The 20,000-nt window shown below is 42.3% G+C and overlaps 1 protein-coding gene across 1 annotated transcript in view; it reads left to right on the top strand.

Moving 5' to 3' along the window:
* The window catches only part of B4GALT5 (beta-1,4-galactosyltransferase 5), a 202,923-nt gene that overhangs the window by 20,951 nt on the left and 161,972 nt on the right, over positions 1-20,000 (top strand). The window contains exons 2-3 of the mRNA XM_044088972.1: positions 5,013-5,108; positions 11,408-11,524. Coding sequence (XP_043944907.1) covers positions 5,013-5,108; positions 11,408-11,524 — 213 coding nt within the window. The remainder of the gene's footprint in view (positions 1-5,012; positions 5,109-11,407; positions 11,525-20,000) is intronic.

Below are 20,000 nucleotides of genomic sequence, written 5' to 3'. Positions count from 1 at the left end.
ATTTTCTGAGGTGCAGCATGTCCATTAATTCTGGGTTGGACATGGCTTTATACGTCAGGCACAGATCGCCCCTGAACAGGCGGTATGCCACTGAGTAGAGCTGGAGTTTCTTTAACCGGGCAGCATATGGCATCTGTTTGAGGCTTTGATCCTCTTGGTGAGGTACTTTTGGGGTCTTTCCATTTGCTGCAGGTGTCTGGTAAGGTACATCCCAAAAGGGGCATTGTACTCAATTATGGGCCTGATGAGGGATGAGTAAAGAGGCACGATGACCTCCCCTGATCTAGATGTGAATCCCTTCATGATTAGGTGGGCTATATAAAATGTTTTTCTAGCCACTTTGGCCACGAGGTTGTCAAATGAGAGACTGCTATCAACTTGGGTCCCCAGGTCCCTAATTACTTCTTCTGTACTTAATGGATTACCACCTATGTGGTAATTTGTGGGCACTTTGTTTTTGCCAAAGGGGATGACTATACACTTTTTGGCGTTTAGCTTGAGGCCATGGCTGTAGCACCAGTTGTCTGTTTCTATGAGGCCCTTTTGGAGGATGCTTGTCGGCTGGAGAGTCTATTATGGCGCCCAGTTTGCAGTTATCTGCGAACTTGGTCAGCCACAGTCCATCCGTGTTGGCCTGTACCTCAGAGAAATATATACCGAACAAGAGAGGTCCCAGGACTGAGCCTTGTGGGACGCCACTTGTAACTGGTTTGGCAATTCTAACCATGTGGGTTCTGTCCTTGAGCCAGTTTGCAACCCATCTAGTGACATAAGGGTTTATATTTAAGCTGGTGAGCTTATCTATAATGCCCGAGTGGGGTATTGTATCGAAGGCTTTTGCGAGGTCCAGGTAGGCTGTGTGGACCACCTTCCCCTCATCAATGGCCTTGGTGATGGTTTCAAAGAAATCAACCAGGTTTAAGAAGCAGGATCTGCCCTTAACAAAGCCGAACTGGGTAGGATCCAGTGTCTGTAGGTCCCCAATATCTTTATTTATGAGGTCCATGATGATCCTTTCCATAGCTTTGCAGACCAAGCTAGTCAGGCTTATGGGACGTTAGTTTCCAGGATCCGTTGAGGCACCACCTTTGTGGAGAGGGACCACTGTGGCTGTACGCCACTCTTTGGGTACATATCCTGTAGTAAGGCTGAGATTGAACAGTAGTTTTATGTTTGGGTTTAGCTCTTCTTGGAGTTCATGTAGGACGCAGCCCAGGCAGACTCGGGGGAGGGGCACTACGGTGCCCAGCTTACCTCATATTCTTCAGTACTTAACAGATATGCTCCACAAGGGCCTATCCTTCTCGTCAATTGAAATTCATGCCTCTGCCATTTCAGCACATTATAATACTGAACCACCCCTCTTCTCTCACCCCTTGTTAAAGCAATTCCTCAGAGGGGCTAACAATTTTAAGACCCCCAGGCGAGCCCGTACTCCAGCCTAGGACCTTAACTTTGTATTGGAAAAGCTCACTCTCCCTCCGTTTTGAACCAGCTGCAGAGTTGAAATTCCTTTCTTGGAAAACAGCCTTCCTTCTAGTCATCACTTCAGCAAGAGGAGTGTCTGAATTACAGGCCCTCATGGCAGTGGAGCACTTCATTATCTTCCATGCAGACAGGGTTTCCCTCAGGACCAGTCCTTCCTTTATGCCCCAGGTGGTGTCGAGTGTGGCCCTAAATCAGTCTATTCATTTGCCTACTTTTTTCTCAAATCCACAAAACAAAGGAGAATGAATGCTGCACTCTTTGGACGTGCACAGACAACTTAGATTTTATTTGGACAGGACTAAGCCTCTCAAAGTCTGAACAGCTGCTAGTTAGTTTTGCTGCAGGAGCAGAGGGAAAGGCCATTTCAAAGCAAACCATTTCTAAATGGGTAGCCCATTGCATTAATTTCTGCTATACTCACCATGAAAATCCTACCCCACAGGGAATAAGATCACATTCCACCAGGGCTGCATCTACCTCTACAGCTTTTCTCAGAGGTGTCCCTACCCGGGACATCCTAGAAGCTGCTACCTGGAGCTCTGTACATACCTTCACCAAGCCATTACCACATGCCTATTTTTTCTAAATCCAGAGCTGGTTTTGCCACTGCAGTCTTGCAGGGCTTAACAGCTGGCCCTAATGCTCTCTAACTTCCTCCTCCCTTCTTTAGCTTTGGGAATCAACCCAAATGTAATGACTGCAACAGTGAAACACGAAGAACATAGTACAGTTGTGTACACTTACCATAAATGTAGATGCTCAGGTGTATTCACTGCTACAGTCCTGGATACTCTCCCTCCAGCCCCCTGACTTCTATTGGCTCTACTTCTCCTTGTTTTAAGCTTTCTGGTGTATTTGCTTTTTGATGGAGGTGTAACATTGTATGTAATTGCTTCCCATTGTGGGGGCACCTGACATCTGGGACAAGAAAAACTGATGTAATGGCGTCGGCTGCATGTTTTATACCCGACGACCTGACGTCATGGAAGGAGAGATGGCGCCCGAGCAGAAATCCAAGACTCTGGTATTCAGGCTGGCTGAGGGCTTCCTGCAGGCAGATGACCTAAATGTAATGACTGCAACAGTGAGTACACTCGAGCATCTACATTTATGGTAAGTGCACACAACTGTACTTTGTAAAGTACACTGCACTAAATTTAATAGCACTGAACATTTTCTGTTTGTGATATTAAGCAGCAGCATGATGAAATTGTGAATGGGGCAGCTGGAACTGTTAGGGCAATAACTGCACCAGGATGGGTTAGTTAGAAGTTATATAATCTGTGATCAGTACTGTACTTGTAATATCTACACAACATTCACAGGCACAAATGGATGCTGGTGTTCAAGACTAAACCACCTGAATTAACAAAAAAATAGAAAATGAAGATGAAACTGAGGGAAGTGGAGAAGTAGTAAAAGAAACTGTAGAAAAGGAAGTTGTAGTGGGAAACGATGTAAAACTATTAAAAGGGGATGTAGAAGGAAGCTGTTAAACCCAAGGCAGGGGATAATGGATAATGTGAAAATAATCTTGGCTAATAGTATTAGGTCTTAGAATTAATGAATCCATAACATATGTGTATTCACTGCATGGTGATGTAATTTGTGTAGCTCATCCAAGGCCTGTTGCTGAACAAAGGAAATTGTTTGTTTGAGCCTATGTGGTGGTGGGAAGTTGTATTTCAAGAAAAAGAATAATGTTCTAAAATTACTGTTTTGTTAGAAGGACAAAAATAAATCCATAAATACCATTACCGTAGTAGAACCAGGATTGTGCATTTCTTATATGCTGCGGGGCTTGCATACATCACTGATGCTGGGAGCTATGCCTTTGTGAGTTTAACTTCTGGCATGGACTTCCAAAGTGGACAGTTCACGAGGTGTCAGACTTGAAAGTAGTGGGCAGCAGCAGTGTGGTATAATGTTGGCAGTGAAGAATCACATTTTTTGAGAACAGCAAGGGGTGCTAACAAAAATGCTTTAATGCATTTGGTTAAGAAATACCTTTTGATAGGCTAAGGCTCAGCAATTAAATTGCTTGTGTTTATTTTTTGGAGTATTCTTTTGGTCAGAATTGTAACCCTTCAGAGGTGACCATACTCAAAGGTTCATTTCCTACAAACAGAATTGACTTTTGCAAGTGGTTTTGTGACCATCACTTCTGTAATAAAATGTGGACAGCAACTTTGTTGCTGGCAAAATGAAAAATCGAAGGTGTCACTTTTGTGAAAGCCAACTATGCCTTTTGTTCTTGGCATTTGACAGTTTGTAAGACGGCATTTGACAGTTTGTAAGACTCGAAGATTGTATGACACAGCCTTGTTGCCTCAGTTTTTGTCATATGTCAAGTACAGGGCAATGTTTTAAGAGAACCTGTAATGCATTTGAAAGTCTGTGGGAGCCTTGTGTGGCTTCTCCTAGGCAGGGAAGTAATTTTATAAACCATAATGTAGGGATTGTGATTTGTGCTATTCTTAAATACCTGCACTTACTTACTTACTGATTTCAGTAGTAGGTTCTGCTGAGGTGTATTGATAATCTGCTCTGTACATGTGACTGGTGACATCAGTAAGGGTGCATTGTAGCCTTTTGCAAAACTAGAAGGTGGAGGAGCACTGGTACACTTGCTTTAAATGACTTTGCAGTATTTAGCCTTGCCGAGATAAGGTGCTTGTTGGGAGCCATGGAGAATATCACTTTGCTTTAATTTAGCAGAAATGGTAGCTCCCCCCCCTGTGCTCGTCTTTTTAAGACACAAAAATGCACATAAAAGATTTAGTAGCATGTGATCTTGTGTGCTTTTATGCAGGCAATACTTCTGAAAAGAAGCATGCATTTTGCTTCCTCAGTGGTGCAGAGTATATTTACTGCTGTGGTTTGATTGGATCAGTTGCATGGTGACAAATTTCAAAGACTGGAAGAATGATCTTGCTTTCTCTATAAGTTGTTAAATGGCTAGCCGACTGTGTCTTGGGGACAGGACTCTTGGCAGTGAAGGTAGAGAGCATATTTCGGTAGCATGAAGGGCACCGGTGGAATTCCTTGGTGATTTGTGCTGGAACGCCTGCTCTTCGATATCTAGTTTTTAGATATCCACTTATTAAAGGGGGATCTTTAGTTAACAAAGTTCGTGGATGATTGTAACATCTGATTAGTTTTCCAGTACAACTCTCAGACTGACATAATGGCATTCCAGCCGGAGCTTATACTTATCAGTAGCTGGTTTACAAAAAAATGGACTGAAACCCAACGCCAAAAAGTGCAACATAGTAGTATTTAGTAAGTGCTGCCTAACTTCCACTTGTAGTGTAGATAACACTCTACTTCAAAATGAAAAGGTAGTGACAAACTTAGGTACTTGGGTGGATAGCTCCTTCATGTTTAAACATCACGTTGCAATCGCAGTTAGGAAATTTTTACCTTGAACAGCTCATAGCAAAAGGTATTTCTTCCAATCAAAAGAATTCATACCTGAGCTGTTGAAGATCTGGTAACGGTGCTTTTCTTTCTTTTCCCAACAGTGAACACCTATCTGTTTATGGTACAAGCTCAAGGCATTATGATCCGAGAAAACATGCGAACAATAGGAGCTCAGGTCTATGAACAAATGATTCGAGGTAAGTGTGCTAACTAGAACAAAGTCATAGAAATGGGAATGTGTTGAATTTGGCATCTACCTCCTTTTTATGAATGTATATTTTTGGAATATTATACCTGTCACAGTGTCTGGTGTGTGCTTCAAACGAATCAGATTAGAGGTGTGGGTTTGGTGCATCAGAAATAACAATTGTTTAAACAGACAGTGAAAATGACTGGAAAAACTAAACTGCTGTTTTGCTGGTGACCTGGCATGCGAAGCCAGCATGTGTGAGGGCCCAGTTCTGTAGGCATGTTCTCAACTTTGTGTGTGCGAGTGTGTGAGTGTGTATATGTATGTATATGTATATGTGTATATATATATATATATATATATATATATATATATATATATATGTATAGATATAGATATAGATATATATATATATATATATATATATATATATATAAAGTGTGTGTGTATATATATATATATATATATATATATATACACATACATAAAATGTATATATTTGTGTGACTGTTTAAATATTGCTCTTACAAACTTAGAAAGTTGTTAGTATGAAGTTTTGCATTAGCATGACTTTTCTGAAGGATATTAAGTCTGAAAATCAAATGTTTGTCATTTATTTTCTGACTTCAGTCCTCAGTGATTTGCCAGAAAACTGCACTTTTATGTGAAATGGACCAGAAGTATGAATCAAAAATCTGGACATTCTGCCAAAATCTGGACAGTTGGGAGCTGTAGTGTAAATGTATGTGGGTGTTTACATGTATGTATGCATACATACATATGCACAAGAGTGTGTATGTGTCCTGAGGGGGGGGGGGTTAGGTATAAAAGTATGTTGTAATAGTGCCACCCTTCTTGTTTGGAAGCTGTAAGTTGTTGGCGGAAGCATGCTGAGCCTGCGTGTATTGTCCCCAATGCTTGCAAAATAAATACCTGTACTATGAAATGAATGCAAGTTTATCCTTCATGTGCACTGATTTTGTAATGTCCTTGATGTGTCACTAAGTTTAAGCTGGGAACCAATGGGCCCTCAACATCCATAGAAAGGGGGTACTACATCCACTTCCGAGAAATCCCACTCTTCTTTGGCATCGTAAAACCACCAGAAGAGCAGGACAGCCTCTTACCACTTATCCTCATTTGAACTGCTTCACCAACGATTGATTCAGCCTGCTCCTCCAGGTCAGGAGGGAAAAAAACTTCTACTCAAGGATCTTTTTAGTTCCAAGAAAGGAGGGCCATCTTGGACTTTTCATAACTAAACAATTTTCTCAATATCCCAAAATTCAAAATACTTAATTTTACAAAAAAGTAATTTCCCGTGATCTTCCAGTATGCCTTCATGATTACTCTAGACCTAAAATATGCTTGCCTGCAAGTCCCAATAACAGCCAGTCCTAGAAAAATATCTAAGATTTGTAGCAGCATGTTCTTGCTTCCAGTTCTGTGCTTTACCATTTTGGCTGCCCACTGCTGACAAGAGTCTTCATAAAATACTTAACTCTTCAGATAGCTTTTTGCAGAACTCTTGTAGTTCATATCTTTCCCTACTTGGACAACTGTCTTTTTTTCAGGGAATATCCACAGCAAAGACATTAGACACCTTGCAGATCACTGCAGACTGTTTTCAGAAGATAAGTCTTACCTTAAATCTTAGAAAATCAGAAGCTGTTCCTCAAAACAATGATCCTCTTTCTGGGAGCCCCCATGAATTTGTCCCAGAAGAAAGCTTTCCTCTTCCAGGACAAGGTATCTTCCCTAACGGACTACCTGACCACCCTGTTACCAAAACTACACCTCCCAGCAAGGTAATTCTGAGAATTCTGGGTTACATGGCATCCTGCATTCTTATGATTCTACTTTAGACGCTAGATGTGAGAACTTCAATAGTTCCTAAAAATGCTTGGGAACATCCTTCTCAAACGTTTGGATACCCTATTGCCACTCCTACCATGCCTGAAAAAAGAGCTGCTATGGTGGAAGAACAGAACCCAGTGGTAGATTTCTGTTTACCAGAAACTGTCAAGACCTTCACCACAGAGTGTTTAGACATAGCCTAGGGGGCCACTGAGATTCCATGAGAGTGCATGGCATCTGGGCAACACAGCAGAGAAAACTGCATGTAAATCAGAAGGAACTACTAGCGGTTTACCTGTCCATAAAGGCCTTTCAGCAGAATTTAAGCCCAAGGACCTTGTAGATTTGGACATACAACACCATAGTGAATGTGGCACATAAACATGCAAGGGGGGAGACCCTGTCCTACCCTTTGTGCAGTCTCGCAAGGAGGATTTGGATGTTGCCTCATGAACTAAGACTGACTGTCATAGCATCTTACAGTCTGGGTGACAACAATACCCTGGCAGACTTTCTAAGCAGGGATCTTCTAGACACAAAGGAATGGATGCTGAAGAATGAGATGTTCATGGATCTAACTTTTATAGTGGGGGATCCCCTCAACAGAGCTGTTCAGTTCTCGCCAAAACAGAGTTCTACAAAAGTTGTGCTCCAGAACTCAACAGACAAGGACAAACCTGTTCCTGTATGCATTCCCGCCCTTGCTCTGATTCCTAGGGTACTGATAAGAGTCCCAGCATGATCCTACTCGCCTTTTCTGAGCGATGCAACACTTGTTCTCCCTTCTGTTGTCCCTCTAGAGGAGATTCCACACCCTACCACAGGAAGTACGTCTCCTCAATCAAGCCAGGGGATCTGTATTCCATTCACATGTGGCCACACTCAGATTTACAACCTGGAGGATTGGGTTTTGACACCAAGAAATGTTATGTATACCAAGAATACACTCTCCATTCCAAAAGAGGCTAGGAAACCCAATATTAGAAAATCATACCAAGGAAATTGGAAGAGATTTTCCAGCTGGTGTCACACAGCATTAACACCAACCCTTTTTAGGCAGACATCAGTTCAGTCTTGGAGTACTTTACAGACCTGATTAGACAGGGACTTTCCTCCTCCTGTATTAAAAGCATATTAATCTGCTGTCTTAGCTTGGCTGCACAGTTATTCACCTATCTTCCCACACACTCACATGACACTTTTCCTAAAAAGGGTCATTCAATTAAGACTACCCAGAAGGAACCCTATTCCTACCTGGGATCTATTTTATGTGTTAGAGAAAATCACTTTGATCCCCCCCCCCCTTTGAAACAGCTGCCTTGGCCTTTCTAAAGATGCTCACTTGTAAGACCACTTTCCTTATAGCTGTCACCTCAAGGTGAGGATCTCGGATCTACAAGCCTTCATGTGTAAAGAGCCTTTCAGTGCCTTTCAGAGGGATAGGGTGACCCTTCGAACAAACCTACCTTTTTTGTGTAAGGTGGTATCAGAACTTACCCTAAACCAGGCTATCCACTTGCCAGTCTTCCCAGATCCTCATTCCCTAGATGTTTACATGCAAATCAACTACTATCTAGACAGGACAAGACCCCCATCGAGTAAAGAAGAATAGTTGCTGGTGGCTTTTGCAGAGGGTAAAGTGGGCAGACCTGTCTACAAACAAACCATTTTCAAATAGATAGCCAACTGCGTTGATCTTTGCTACTCCACCATGGAAAAACTCTACCTGGTCATATTAAAGCCCACTTCAACTAATCGCAGGGCTGTCACTATCAACTTGTGTTCCCAAATCTCTCACCACAGGGTTTGAGCTGTGGTGTAACAGGGCTTTGGCAGAATCTCTTGACTTGGCTTCATGTTTTATGCATTCTGTCTGGTATTAACCAGACTTTGAGCTAGACCTATTTATTATTAATTTTGTTTGTGCTAAGCAAGCCTGTGTTTAAACCATTTGGTTTGATTTAGTTGAGTGTTATTTGACAGTTTGGTATCTTCTGGAGGGCATGGATTAAGCTGGATGTCCCTTGCCATGATTATTTCAAGGGCAAAGCATGATTGATTTGAATTTCATGAGATTCTTAAAAGTTCTTACTAGCACAAGTTAGGGTAAAGTGTAAATGATGCTGGACGTAGCCATGGTTATGTTGGGAAGACAAAAATCCATATAGTGTTCACTATGATACAGTGTCAGATGCTGAAACTGTGCTGGTCATGTCCAGGGATAAATCCCTAACTGTGACACTAAGACCAACATGATCTGGGTTTAATTAGCAGCTTTCTGTATAGCAGGGAAAATGGACAAGTCTGTCTTGGGGTGGTGGAGGTAAGTCCTGGCTAACTAATCCTGTTCCTCCTGATACGACCACTGCTGAAGGGCAAGGGATAAAGTCAAAGGAGTAAAGGCCTATGCAGTGGTCGTGGGAGTACAGCCATCCTACAAACTCCCAGCAGCCATTGTTGGCCACATGAAGAGGCTTGTGCTGATAGATGGATGTAGACGATCCCTGTGGTGATGTAAGAGCCCATTACTCATGGGGAGGGGTTAGGTCCTTCATACAAAATATATCTCATTGCCAAGATGTCGATGAGAGCACCAAACTGCTTATGTACGTTTGAATGATGGCTCCTCTAGACAGCTGTTCTAGGGAATTAGAAGGGATCAAGCTTGGTTGGTGGCAGGCAGAGGAGAAAGAAACCTTGGGGAGGGACAAAAGCTGTAGTAGCTTATATTTTTTGTTTGCCCACTGCTCAGTTCTTTAGCAAGTAGGAAAAGTAGGATGCACTTTGGATGCCATGATCTTCTGAAGACAGAGTTGCAGATAGTATGCAGTCCATGAATTGGTGATTTCAGTGTTCTTTTTGGGCTGGTTCCGTCTCTGTAGACAAGGCTTGTCATTGTGGCAGGGTCTTTAGAATACAAGTATTTGTGTGAATTGCATTTCTTCAGTTAACAGGCAAATTAACCAACCTGTCTTACCGGTCAGTGATGAATAGACAAGACTTTTTTTAAATGAAACAAACCATGTCATGTTATGCTTTGGTCAGTTTTGGTAATGCATTATTAGTTGCATTTGCTGGTATGAAGAATCTATGAGGAAGTCTGAGTATTGTTTAGAAATGTGCTGAGTAAGTTTGGATTCTGGAGAGGGTTGGTGCTTTTTCTGTCAGTTTGCTGTTTGAAATGATCCCGATCCTTGGGTATCGGCATAGCCATACTATTTTATTCTAGAATTCGGGGATGGTACTTTCTTAAAATGTTCTATATATTGATAAGTTAATTAGGTCAATAGTGTATAGAGCAGTCTGTCTGATGCAAGGTGGCTGGAGGTCATCACACAGTGTCACCCTGTGATTTTTCATGTTGAATACAAGATGTGTGGCTGTCACTATAGTTGGGGAATTGAGATGCATTTTATAAAGATAATAGATATACAGGTTGGTAAGGTACTAATCGCCATCAGCTGATAAGCGTTTATGCATTAGGGTAGATAATTGAGTTTTGAAAAACACTTCCAGAATCTAGATGTGTCCTCTGAGAGAATGATTGCTGTGTTCCTGAGCTGTTTTTGCTTGCGGTGTCCTTGATAATGTTCGAAAATTTAGAGTTGTGTAAGGCATTACAGTATTTGTTTTAGCCAGTGTTAATGCTTTGATTAATACAAATCGTGCAGCAGTTTTACCTGTTGTCTAACACTTTTTTGCCACTTGCTTTATAACATTTCTGAGTAGCATCACTTTTCTTTCATAAGTTAACCGGGGAAGTACTATCTTTAGTTCTTTGTGATCATTTGGGGCCACACTTATTCAGCAGGCTACCACATATATTAAGAAAGATCTCAGCTGCAAGGTAAGTTAAGGCTGTTGTGCATGTTTTTAAGACCAATTAATGGAGATGAGGTCATGGCCTATGACCTTGACCAAGGTGCTTATGTTGCTTGAGTTTTGTATCTTCTTAATAGTATCTACTTCCTGATGATGTAGACTGTAAGGGGGCACTATGCATTCCGAGTACTACTTATGGAAAAATGAAGTCAAGCACATTAGGTGGACCAGTCATTTATCTACCCTGGTAGGTATATGACTGAGTTGTCAGTAACCCAGTGCTAGACAGTCATGTCTGCTATCATGGTAAGTGAGCAGGGGTATAGAGGAACTGTCTGAAGCTATCTGACGCATTCACTATGTTCCTTGAACCAGGCAAAGCAGAAAAAATGAAAGATTCAGTCATTTTCTGTTTTCAGGTATGTAACGATCAGAGAGTTGCTTATCATACCTTTATGCACTTTACTTTTCACAGTGAGAAGAAGGCAATTTCTACTAATTTACTGGCTGTATGGGCCTTCATAACACCATCCTAACATGGGCCTAGTTTATGTACTGCCATCTGTTACTAGTATGCTGTCTAAAAATGGAGTGTTTAGAAACTGAGTTGTTTGCTTTATTCCCTAGACTATCCTTTTGATCTAAATCACAGTGATGCCACTCTTGTTCAAACCACAACGTACTTGCCAGAAGGCTTTACTTACCACCCAAATCAGACTTGTCCCGAACGACTCCCTTCTATGAGTAAGTACCAAATTAACATACTATTTTCATTTTGCAGTTAATGATACTATGCTGGTTTCAGGAGTGAATATTTGTGGTTGTTTGCTTTTATCTTTGTATATCTTAGTAGTAAGTTATACATCAACAACAATTAATATTTTTCAAGCAAGCCTTTAAGTTTAAGCCAAGATTTATCTGAATGTGTAATATTAGAAGTGCTCATTTTTATAGTGTGCATTTCACTACTGCAAACAATTTTTGCCATACTGATAAATTCAACACTAGAGGGGTTTACTCTACTTTTCCAATTTTTTATAATAACTTTTCTGGCTATAGTAAGAATAGACAAAGAAGAGGCATTTGGGGTTTTGGAATTATCTGAGGAATTGGAGCATTAAATAAAATTAAAAGATTAAGTAATATTACATCTATCTGACCATAGAGCTTGAATAAAGTTATTAATTTATTTCCAAAAAGGGGAGATGATCTCACATTCATATACCATATGCATCCAATAAGCTATTATCTCAGAGTCATATCTCCAGCATTTAATTCTGTTTGATTTGTACATAATTGCAGTTGTTAGGAGTGCTCTGTGTAAAAATTTCCAAGTTAAAATTTTTCAATATAATGGAGATGTAGTTTTATCTGTAGATTTTTTATATTAATTTCTTGTATTCTTCAATAGGATTTGTCTAAATATGTGAAATCTAACTTAAGAATGTTTGTAAATGTGTGACAAATATGATTTATTTTTCTTTACATTATTATTGATATTTATTAAGAATTCTAATAATATGGGGAAAACATCTTATCTAGGTTAAATATCTTATTTACCAGAATCGTGATTGTATTTTGACCTTGAATGGTACTGATAATCTACTGTTGAAAATCTAACAATTTATGCCAGTTAATTAAATTACTTTATTATTTCAATACTAGCATTTTGTTGAAGTTGCGTTTCTAAACAGTCATTTGTATATGCAATCAGAAACCAGTCTTTAATACAATGGGTAGAACATATGAACTTTTGGAAAGAGGAAGTGATGCTATTTAAGTAGAGAATTTGAGATGAGGGTGTAAAACCATTTACACAAAAATCTTTTAATAACCTGATAAAACTATTGGGTACAATTTGTTTATGACTGGTTGTGATATATTTATTATTTAAGAAACAATATATGTTCATCTTGTTTCACTGTTGCAGTCATTACACTTGGTTATCCTGCTGGCAGGCTACCCGCAGTCGGCCTGAATTCCAAAGTCCTGGTCCGACGTCGGTTGCTGTCGTCTCTTTCGTGACGTCAGTGCGCCAGTGGTATAAAAGATGCAGCCAACGCCATTTTCTTCAATTCACAAGTGCCGGTCGGCCGACACCTGAGTTTTTCGAAATTGAATTTCAGATCCGAAGTCTTCTATAAAGCCAAGTACCCCGTTGGGGAAACTTTTTTCTTGCTCCAAACCGATGTCAGAAAAAGTTAACAATTGTATTTCTTGTGGGAAGCAAATACCTCATAAGGATTTTCACTCTTACTGTATTCCTTGCCTAGGCCCTGACCACTACATTGCCAGTTGTCAGTTTTGTGCTAGATTTAACCAACGCACTATTAAGCGTCGGTACAATTTTGCTTTTCATTACTTTGGCCGAAGGTTTAACTATATAATGCCGTCGGAACAACCGACGACCGGAATTCATAAAAAAGCGCAAGGAAAAAGAAAAGGACAGGCATCCGAGGTCCAAAACCGATGACAAAGCCTCTTCTAGGCCAGTCGCCGGTTTGCCGGTGCTCAGTGAGGCTCTTTCGCAGCCCCTGACACCCGCTACCTCAGAGCCACAGGCCGCCTCTGACTCCCACGTGGAGACAACTATGCCTCTGGGTACTTAAGGTATTGGGCCTTCGGAAACTAATCCCTCATGGGTCTGGAGCCGCTGAGCAGGCATCGGCTTCTGAGGGTGTTTTCAGACCTATACAGCTTTATATCAAGCCAACTTCAGCATCCAAGACAAAGACTAAAACAGTTTTAAAGGCAAGGAAACAAGTACAGCATTCTCCAGGACAGACTTCCATGGCTAAGAAACAGATGCTCAAAATGGCCGAAGACCTAATTACTTTGATCAGGGGTTCCCACCCCCCTCCTGATAAGAGGCCTAGGCAAGATACCGAATGATTCCTTTGATCAGGTTTCCATTTCCTCTGACTCCTCTTCAGAACAGGGATACTCTATTCCTCCCTATGAGGATTCTGATGCTGAAGAATCTATTCCTTCAGCTTCTTAGGTTCATAGCCTAGTACCAACCTATGAACCTATCAGCCCTAGGGCCTATACAAGCCTAGCCATAACAATTCCCTGGCTATTTCTTCCCACATTATTTACTTTCCTGGACCCCTGTCTAGCAGGGCGACTGACGTGATCCCTGGGGTGAATTTCCTTTCTCCCATCCAATCGTCAAGGTTCCTCTTGAAGAGGTCCAAAGAGGCACTCTGCTTGACATGTATGGGCAATCTACTCCAGATTCTGGGGAGTGTCTGGGTCAGGAACCTATCCCTCCAGCATGTTTTGTTTATTGTGATGACAAGGTTTAGATCCCTGGAGCGTGTAGCTCTGAGGGATTGGGATTTCTTTAAGTGTAGCATGTCCAACAGCTCTGGGTTTGACATAGCCTTGTATGTTAAGCAGAGATCGCCTCTGAGTAGACGATATGCGACAGAGTATAGCTGGAGTTTTTAAGGCGGTCAGCATAGGGCATCTGCTTTAGGCCTGTGATTCTTTTAGTGAGGTATTTCTGAGGCCTTTCCAGTTGTTATAGATGTCTTGAGAGGTACATACCAAATGGGGCGTTGTATTCTATAATGGGTCTAATGAGGGATGAGTACAGTGGGACAATGACCTCCTTTTTCTGGATGAAAAACCCGTGATGAGATGTGCCACATAGAAGGATTTCCTGACTGTTGTGGCAATGTGGTTATCGAAGGTGAGACCACTGTCCACCTGTGTCCCTAAGTCTCTTATCACACTTTCTGTGTTTAGTGTACTGCCACCTATATGGTAATTCATGGATACATGTTTTTCCCAAAGGGATAACAATACATTTCTTGGCATTGAGCTTGAGCCCATGGCTCTGGCACCAAGCATCTGTTTCTGTAAGGCCCTTTTGTAGAGTATCCACATCATTTGGGGATTCAATAATGGCTCCCAGTTTACAGTCATCTGCAAACTTTGTTAGCCAGAGTCCCTTAGTGTTGACCTATACTTCAGAGAAGTAGATGCCAAACAAGAGCGGCCCCAGGACTGAACCCTGAGGTACTCCACTTGTCACTTGTCTGGAGCTGGATTTGGAGTCGGCTACTTTTACAGTGTGGGTTCCATCAGTAAGCCATTTAGCAACCCATTGGGTGACATAGGGATTAATGCCCAACTTAGTAAGTTTATCTATGATTCCAGAGTGGGAGATGGTGTCAAAGGCCTTGGCAAGGTCTAGATAGGCTGTGTGGACCACCTTACCCTTGTCCATGGCTCTGGAGACTGATTCAAAGAAGTCAATCAGGTTCAGGAGACAAGATCGGCCCTTCACAAACCCAAACTGGGTGGGGTCCAGTGTTTGAAGGTTGCCAGTGTCTTTGTTTATAAGTTCCATGATAATAGGCTCCATGGCCTTGTAGATAAGGCTTGTCAGACTGATGGGAAGGTAGTTTCCGGGATCCAAGGTGGATCCCCCCTTGTGGATTGGGATAACTGTAGCTCTGCGCCACTCAGTGGGCACGAAACCTGAGGTGAGGCTATGATTAAACATGACACTTAGGTGAGGTGCCAGTTCATATTGTAGTTCATGTAGTACACAGCCTGGGATGTCATCTGGTCCCATGGATGCTGTATTCTTGGCTTTAGAGAGTGTGTTTTATACCGGTGTGGCCGTTATTACTGGAATTTGGCAATCTTCCGGTATTGAGATGGGCCATTTAGGGGGTGAGAGGGGGGTGAAGTTGGCACTGAATCCATCTGCCAGGATATTGGCAATATCCTTTGGATCAGTATATTTAATGCCATTTTGTTTCAGCTCAGAGCAGATCTGAGCATTGCCATTTAGATTCTTGACATAGTTATAGAATGCTTTGTGGTTGTCTTTGGAATCTTTGGCAATTTTATTTTCGTAACTAGCTTTGGAGGATTTTATGAGGCATCTCGGTTTCTTACTGAGGCTAGTAAGGGAGTTTTTTGCATCCTGGGATTTTCCTCTTTTCTGCAACAGTTTCTTCCTTTTGTTGTAAAGTTTGTTTATGGCATGGGACCACCAGATTGGCTTCCTTTTTTTGGATGAGAGCATTTTGGTTCTATTTCGGATGGCACGATTCATGCATGAGTGGATGTGCTCGTACAGTGCCTTAGTGTAGGATTCAGCAGTTGAACTTTCAGTTCCTGTCTGCAAGGGTGTCATGAAGTTTGTCACTTCTGACTTGAGTAGCATGAAGTTGGCTTTGGAGAAGTTTTTTATGGTGGTTTCTTTAATGGGGGGGGGTGGGATGTGGATGTTAAGGGTGATTAGCTTATGGTCAGACCTGAATAACGAGGGGTGACCATAGGTATGGAGCATTGATTTCCCATGTTGGTAATGACCAGGTCTAGGATATTGGAGCCCTGGTGGGACTATGGATTAGTTGATCCAGGGCGTTGGAATTTATGAATTCCAAGAACCGTTCTTAAAGGTGTTGGGACATGAGTAGTTTTCCCAGTTAATGGCAGGGTAGTTAAAATCACCCAGTATTAGGGTGTTTGGTTCTATCTTAATATTTTCCAGTATGTTTAGAAAGGTGTAGTGAGAATCTTGGGGTATGGTGGGGGATCTGTAGCAAGCTACAATTTGGATTGCAGTCTTACCTAGTGTTAGTTGCACTTGGAGAATTTCAGACACATTGTGTTGGCCAACTAGCCTGGTGGTGTGAATATCCTTGGTGATTATTGACACTCCTCCACCTTTAGTGTTTCAGTTCTGGTTTGGTGGCCGAAAGGTGTGGTAAGAGTTGTAGCCTGGTATTGCAGGGGTGCTCTCTGGAGCCTTGAACCAGGTCTCAGTTACTGCACAGATATCGATGTTCTCCATTTTTAGGAGTGCCTCGAGAGAGTGCATTTTGAGGTTTAGACTTCTAGCATTGAGTAGCATTACCTTCAGATTTTGCATGCTTGTACCTGTTACGGTAGTGGTTTTGTCCTTTGAAGTTTGCCTAAAAAAGGCACTATAGGGGTGGCAAGAGCCTTAGCCAGTAACCTGAATCCCAGGGGCGACAGGTGCAGACCATCTCTGGCACAGCATCGTGGTCTGTCAGTCATGTCATCCCAGGCAGACAGATACTGGATCCCCTTTGAATGACACCATAAGCTTAGCCAGTTGTTGAAGTCAATCATTTTATCCTTATATTGTGGTATCATTCTGGGCGAAGGCAGGATGCTACTCAGGGCTAGGGTCATACCTGCCTGGGCCACATGATCCGAGAGCTCTTCCATGTCTCTTTTCATGTAGTCCAGGGAGGTACGTCTTATGTCATTCCCTCCAACATGGACAATGACAATTCACAATGACAAGGGACAATCCTCCCTCCTGAGGATTACTCATTTGGGGAAACCCTGCATACCATGAGGGAGCATTTCCACTGGGAGAGCCAAGATTATTTAGATTCTAAGAAAAGGCTTAGAGACTTTCTTCTACTACCTCAGCACAGACCTCTTGCTGTTCCACCTGCTCTAGACATTGTAGATGATGTATTTTCAGAGTCCGGCCTGTCTCCCGACTCTTTACCTCCTGCACCTGTTAAGCCAGACAGATACTACAGGGTTCCAGATTCTCATAAATTTCTATATAAAAACCCTGCTGCTGACCCAGAAACTATTTCTCAGGGTCCCAAAGGGGTCAAGGCTGCTACTGCTAAAAACCCTGTCCCCTCAGATAAAGATTCTAGGGCACTGGACAGATGGGGGGGGGGAGTCTACACTTCTGCTACCTTGGCTGTAAGGGCTTTAAATTGTCAGTTTCATATGCTTAAATATTGGCAATACTTAATGTCTCTGTTAAAACAGAAAATGTTGACAAATTCCGAATGTTCTGAGAGCAAGGAATTGCAGGATTTATTGCATGCAGCTGAACAAGTGGGAAAACATACTTTGCAATGTGGTTATGATTCACTGGAGGCCCCTTGCAGGGCTGCTGTAACAGGTTCTGTTATTAGAAGGCATGCTTGGTTAAAGGAACAGACTCTGCCTGATCATGTTAAAGCAAAATTATTGGATGCTCCATTACAGCATGATACTTTGTTTGGTGTCAAGGCAGAAGCGGTGTTGAAAATGGAGGATGAAGCTAAATCTATGCAGACAGGGAAGGATTTCTTACAGGTACAGCCACCCAGATTTAGCAGGAACTGGCCTAAGAATTGGTCCTTTCCCGTGTCAGACAGGCCACAAAGAGGCAGATACAGATGCCCTAGAGGCAGACAACAGCCCCAGGGCTCATACAGGCCCAAACAATGGGGTGCTTCTACCTCTGAAAGCGGAGAAGACAAATTACAGCCATATAGGAAACAGTCCCAATGACTTCCCCCTGCCAATGCCAAGCATTTTTCTCTTTGCAGCACCCTTAGGGGGAAAGCTAACACTTTTTTCACAAAATTGGCATACGATCACCCAGGACAAATGGGTCCGAAATATAGTCCCTCAGGGCTACAGGTTCCACTTTCACACCCTTCCAGAGGAAAAAGGTATGCCAGACCTGCCACACAATCAATGGGCAGAGGCACAAAAACAAGTAACATCTCTCATGGACATGAGTACCATTCAGCCAGTGCCACAACAAGAGTAGGGACAATGATTTTACTCAAGACTTTTCTTAGTACCAAGAAAGAACAAAGCATGGAGACCAATTCTGGACCTGTCTATTGTAAATACTTTTCTGGACGTTCCGAAATTCAAAATGTTGACTCTGCAACAGCTTCTGCCCATGCTGGGCAAGAAGGCTTGGCTTGTAACTTTGGACCTCAAAGAGGCATACCTGTATGTCCCAATTGGACAATCTTGCAGAAGATACCTCAGATTCATAGTTGGCTCAATGCACTACCAATTCTCTGCACTGCCCTTTGGCTTATCTACTGCGCCCGGGGTCTTCACAGAATGCCTGGCACCAGTAATTGCATTTTGCAGACAGAGGAATTCAAATATATCCCTACTTGGACGACTGCCTTATTCAAGCCGAGACCAAAGACATTCTACTAAAGCATCTGGCGTTTGTAAAAAGATTACTAATTTGCCTAGGGTACACAGTAAACGAAAAGAAATCAAAACTAGTACCCTCTCAAGAGATAATATTCCTGGGTGCAAGCTTAAATACAACTGCCCAGATGGCTTATCTCATGCCAGACAAACAAAGGCAACTGACTTCTTACTTCGAAAACATGGCAACAAAGACCCAGTTATCTGCAAGAAAAATTCTGCAGGCTCTGGGCTACATGGCCTCCTGTATTCTGCTAATTCCATATGCAAGACTGCATATGAGGAAACTACAATGGTATCTAAAAAGTGTTTGGGCTCAACATTGCCACAGCCTGGAATCATTAATTTCACTCATTCCCTGCCTGCAACAGGAGTTTTAGTGGTGGGCACAGGCCTGTCACCACAACAAGGGACAGCCATTCACTTTACCCACAGCCAGGCAAACACTAACAGATTCGTCAGATTATGCCCGGAGGGCCCACATGGCAGGAAAATGTATTCAGGGCACATGGCCCCCAAGCCAAAGGCATCTTCACATCAATCAAAAAGAGATGCTAGCTGTACAAAATGCCCTGACAGCCTTCAAGGACCTACTTCATCCAGGACAGCTGCTGATAAAGACGGACAACACCACAGTTATGTGGTACATAAACAAGCAGGGGGGCACACATTCCTACCCCCTCTGCAGACAAGCCATGATTTTGTTGAACACAGCATTGACCTACCAAGTACACCTGCAAGCACAAATCCTGCCAGAGCAAACTAATGCTCTGGCAGACGAACTAAGCAGAAACCTCATGGATCCTCACGAGTGGAAACTAGATCCACAAATCTTGAGCATGATAACAAGGAAATGGGGATGCCCAGACATAGATCTTTTTGCCTCCCCTCACAACTGCCAACTTCAGAGATTCTGCACAAGGACTTATCACAAACAAGCATGGAAAGTGGATGCCTTGTCCTTCAGCTGGAAGAACCTTATAGTATATGTTTTTCCTCCACTGCCTCTCCTCCCCAAGGTACTCCTAAAGGTCAGACAAGAGAAGCCACAAATGATACTAATTGCCCCAGATTGGCCACGCCAACACTGGACATTGCCTCAAATTCCTTATTTACTGACCCAACAAAACAATCCGATCCTGCACAGCCAACTGAGAACCCTAAATCTAGCTGCATGGCAGATAGTGTAACCATTCAGAATACACCTCTCTCTAAAGTGGTTATGGATGTTATTTTGGAGGCCAGG

The sequence above is a fragment of the Protopterus annectens genome, chromosome 12.part0, assembly GCF_019279795.1.
Source record: "Protopterus annectens isolate FY-2018-M chromosome 12.part0, PAN1.0, whole genome shotgun sequence".
Taxonomy (NCBI): domain Eukaryota; kingdom Metazoa; phylum Chordata; order Ceratodontiformes; family Protopteridae; genus Protopterus; species Protopterus annectens.
Note: the sequence above shows the minus strand (reverse complement) of the source record. Positions and strands in the feature narration are given on the sequence as shown.